This window comes from Haliotis rufescens, unplaced genomic scaffold (assembly GCF_023055435.1).
Source record: "Haliotis rufescens isolate VD_foot unplaced genomic scaffold, xgHalRufe1.0.p SCAF_9, whole genome shotgun sequence".
In the NCBI taxonomy this organism is placed as follows: Eukaryota; Metazoa; Mollusca; class Gastropoda; order Lepetellida; family Haliotidae; genus Haliotis; species Haliotis rufescens.
The window spans coordinates 4,265,897-4,270,523 of NW_025964383.1; the positions used below are offsets into that span (position 1 = coordinate 4,265,897).

The window sequence follows — 4,627 nt, forward strand, 5'->3', positions numbered from 1 at the left end:
TCTGTGTTCCTTCTGTAGTAAACCCCACTCTGTCCTGAAGTGCCGAAGTCTAGACACAGAAGAAAGCACCAGCAAAAGAAAAGATAAAACATCTTCAAAGAAGAACTGACTAGGTGCAACTCCCTCCCCGGTTTCCGTCCATCGCCTATCTGCCAACCTGCTCAACCATCCAGACAATGACTTTGTGACAAGACTAATAGCAGGGATGACAAACGGATTCTTTACGGGTATTCAAAACCCTCCTGCTCAATCAAAATTCTGCAAGAATCTCATCTCTGCCAATAAGGATCCAAATGCCACTAATAACTTATTACAAACGGAGCTAAATAAGGGTTACCTTATTGGTCCGTTCACAGAGTCCCCGTTTCCCTATCATCGCATCAATCCCATAGGGACCGTGGAAGGCAAGTATTCTCGGAAACAACGCATGATTGTTGATTTATCAGCACCGCATAACGACCATGACAATCCCAGTCTAAACTCCCTCATCGACAAAGAACAGTACCCCCTGGTGTATGTCAAGCTGGATGACGCCATACAAATCATCAAACATCTTGGACGACACGCCTATCTGTGCAAAGCTGATATTGTGGATGCTTTCAAACTGATACCCATACATCACTCTCTCTGGCATCTACATGGTATCCATTGGGACAATTGCTTGTACTACTTTACCAGACTGGTTTTTGGATCCAGATCCAGCCCTAAAATTTTTGACCTGTTATCTCAAGCCATCTGTTGGATCGCAACCTACGTGTACCACATTCCTCATATTCTTCATCTACTTGATGATTTTCTCACAATTGACGCAAATAAGAACGAGGGCAATGCAACCATGAGCAAATTGCGACATCTCTTCAACGATCTCAAGATTCCTTTGTCACCAAGGAAAACAATTGGCCCTACGACATGTTTAGAGTACCTTGGTATCATCCTGGACACTGACAAGATGGAAGCGTGACTCCCAGCTGATAAAGTAGCTAGAATCTTTGCTGTCGTCGATTCAGTCCAAGAGAGAAGGAAGGTCACCAAACGACAACTGTTGAGTGTGTTAGGACATTTAAATTTTGCAATGCAGGTAATTAAACCAGGTAGAGCCTTTGTTAGCTACCTGCTCAAGCTGGCACATTCTGTCCCCCAGCTACATCACCATGTCAATATTACCCAGGAGTGCAAACTAGACTTCTCGATGTGGCGTTCATTTTTAACAGACTGGAATGGCATATCATTCTTCTACGAGGACGAGATCGCAGCACCAGAGATAGAACTCTACACAGATGCAGCAGCATCCATCGGTTATGGTGCTTATTATCAGGGTAAATGGTTCGCACAGCAGTGGCCAACAGACTTGCTCGATATCCTGAATGGTGACCTGTCAATAGCACTACTTGAACTGTATCCAATTGTCATGGCTGCTGCAATTTGGGGAAATTACTGGTCAAGGAAAAACATTAAATTCCATTGTGATAACAGTAGCACCGTAGAGATCATCAATAAGTGTAGATCAAAATCACCTTTCATCATGAGACTGGTCAGAAAGCTCGTACTGACCGCTGTTTGTGGTAACTTCCATTTTGTTGCTGCTCACGTACCAGGTAAAGATAACTGCATAGCTGATTCTTTATCTCGATTACAGATGGACAGATTCAAGGAGCTAGCTCCCAAGGCAGACAGTGTGCCTACCCCATTTCTTCCAATCACAGCAATCACCATTCCACCTGCTCAGATCTCAACAAACTCTGGTCACAAGCACTCTCAACGAAAACGCAGGCGGTTTATAAATCAGGACTTCATAATTTCCTGAACTACATGGCCATGTGTAGTGTACGCTGGTGGCCTGCTGCTTTGCCTCCTATCACAGAACAAACCCTCTTGTGCTTTGTAGCACACTGCTTCTACAAACTACATTATAAGTGTACAACAATCAGGAGCTATCTCGCTGCTGTGAGGTTTGCTTATCTAAGACATGGAATTGAGAATCCATGGTCAGTATGTAACACTCTTAGGCTAGAGACCATCATGAAAGCAATTCAACGGATACAGAGCGTGCCGGCAGCAGAGCGTTTACCTATAACTATTCATGTGTTGTGCAATTTGTGTTACCAATTGGACAAGCGTTTGTTCAATCATTATACTAACATGTTATTGCAGGCTGTATTTAGTCTAGCCTTCTATGCCTTTTTGAGATGTGATGAATTCACTTGTGCCAAATATGTGTATCAAAAAAATTTATCCATGAATTCGATTACCTTCAACGAGGAATACACCTGCTTTGATCTGTTTCTCAAGCAATCAAAGACTGATCAGCTAGGGAAAGGTGTGACAATTACTGTACATGCAGTGCCCGGACCAACTTGCCCCGTTCAGGCAATGAAAAACTATGTTAACCTGCGCAATCAGTCTCAGGCACGTGCCTCGGACCCATTGTTCCTCACCATTTTATTCATAAACTACATCAAACTCTGGTGGCAGCAGGATACGGCTACAAGAAATTCAACGGACATTCTTTTAGAATCGGAGCGGCCACTGCTGCAGCTGCAGCTCATGTACCAGACCATATGATACAAGCCTTAGGACGCTGGAAATCAGACTGCTACGCTCGGTATATCAGAGTCGATAAGGGCTCCATAGCGGCAGCTCAGCGAAATACTGCTCATACTTAGCATGCTCAGCAGCCCGTTTATCCTTGGCTATTACATTGTGTATATACTCTTTGTAGCAGTTTCTATGCAAATTCTTTGCTTCAGGTTACACACAACCAAATGTTTTCCCATAGACTTCTATAGTAACGTTATGATTTTTTTTAAAATAACTAAGCATTCAACAGCTATTACCTGTATGTGTGTGCACAGTTTGGCCTTAGAGCAGCAATAAAAAAAATAAAAATGACTAGCTTAGTCAGCTCCTTTTCCGAGTACCGGAAGCTAAACACACCACCCCCAGTTTCGCACCAAATGTCACCTACTTGAAAATAGCTGTGGTCACATTCAGCATAAGTCATCATGTTGAAAAAGACAGTACTAAATATAGAAAAACATGGTCAGTTTTAATAACTGGATGGATGTACATTTGAAAGACATAAAAATCTTACAGAATATGCTCCAATCACAGCCTGCAGATATCTCTCGATCTACACTGAAGGCTCCCTACGAAAACCGCACTGTCCAAACTGGTTCTGATTTGGTGTAGTAGAACCTGTAGTGATAGTGCACTAATCTTATGGTTGACTCTTACTTTGTCTGACCTTGTCAATCTTCCTGTGCAGCCTCTCAATGGTGTAACTCCTTCAGAGTAAGCCTTGGCGTTATAGTCCAAGTCCAATGTCGTTCAGGCGTAATAATCCTATATGCCATTACTAGGTATTATTTTCTTTATGGGGTATTCTCAGCCAGCTGTATCATGGTATTTTATTTTATCCACATCTGGCTCGAATTGTGGCCTTACTATCCTCCTCAAATTGCTGGGATAGTTCCCCCTAAAGTTCAATAATCCACATCCAACTTGTAGGCTACTTGTATGCTCATTTATTGCACCATTTTGTACCGTTCTGTGTAGTCACTCGCTGTGCTCTGAGGCTCAGAACTATAGCCAGCGTTTGATCACAATGCTTGGGCATGACCGATGCTCGATCATGTACACACTTAGTGCCAACGATTTGGCCATGTCATGTTATTATTTGCAAATGGCCAAATCGTTTCCAATGCTTGGCATGATTGATGCTCAATCATGGGCACCCGTAATCAAACCTGAGAATTCCCCATACGCCAAATTTATAATTTTGTATTTTATCATAATAAATGTTTGAAACTACTTTGTGTTTGGTTGTCGTTATAAATATATGATATAATAATAATAATAATAATATACACTATGGATTTATATCCGGCGCTCGATGAAGTTGATGGATTTCGATTACATCAAATAAGCGACATAAAACATCGAATAGAGAAGGAGAGGGAGTTGAGACTTGGATTGTATAAAAAGTATCGCAGAGCCGTGAATGCTCTCGACCGAGTTGACACCGCGCTTGTAACAGCTGGCATGGGACTCGGTGTAGCCGGTGTTGGTTTATTATCAACTATAATCGCCGCGCCTATCGTACTTGGTATGCAAATAGCCGCAGGAGTCTCAGGACTGGCAGGAATAGCGATAAAATTCATTTCTCGTAAGTTGCAAAAGAAAGCATTAAAACATGATAATATTCGGATACTCGACAAAGCAAAGTTGAACAGCATTTAGGATCATATTTCAACAGCAATGGCCGATTGTAAGATATCCGAGGAGGAGTTTCGTTTAGTGTTGTCAGAACTCACCAAATACAACGAAATGAAGCAGGAGATTCGATCAAAGACCAGTGGTTTAGTAGCAAAGACGAGGGAAAAAAGCTCATAGAACAGGGGAGACAACAAGCGCGTCAATTATTCCGTGCCAAAACCAACTTTTAGAAGAATGCTTACATAAATATATAATAATGGAATTTATGCTCAGTGACAAAATTATCAAATGGAGAGAATTACCACAAGGTATATATTATATCAGTGATATCAAACCAACCAAATACGGTCATCAATTGTTTCATTCCAATTACCAAGAAGAGTATATAGTCTGGTCTCCTAGTAAAATGAAC

At 41.8% G+C, this 4,627-nt stretch overlaps 2 protein-coding genes and 1 long non-coding RNA gene across 3 annotated transcripts; all 3 read left to right on the top strand.

The window, feature by feature from the left end:
* Window positions 1-205: 205 nt before the first annotated feature.
* Window positions 206-961, top strand: LOC124151441. Its single transcript, XM_046523909.2, has one exon. It carries the CDS (start codon window positions 206-208, stop codon window positions 959-961), a length of 756 nt encoding a protein of 251 aa, XP_046379865.2.
* Window positions 962-1,072: 111 nt separating this feature from the next.
* Window positions 1,073-1,804, top strand: LOC125377475. Its single transcript, XM_048391052.1, has one exon. The coding sequence runs from the start codon at window positions 1,073-1,075 to the stop codon at window positions 1,802-1,804; it is 732 nt and encodes a 243-aa protein (XP_048247009.1).
* A 431-nt stretch (window positions 1,805-2,235) lies between these two features.
* On the top strand, window positions 2,236-3,810 carry LOC124151446. The gene is made up of 2 exons (XR_006863368.2): window positions 2,236-2,747; window positions 3,202-3,810. It is a non-coding gene; the product is annotated as an uncharacterized LOC124151446 (long non-coding RNA).
* The last annotated feature ends 817 nt before the right edge of the window (window positions 3,811-4,627 follow it).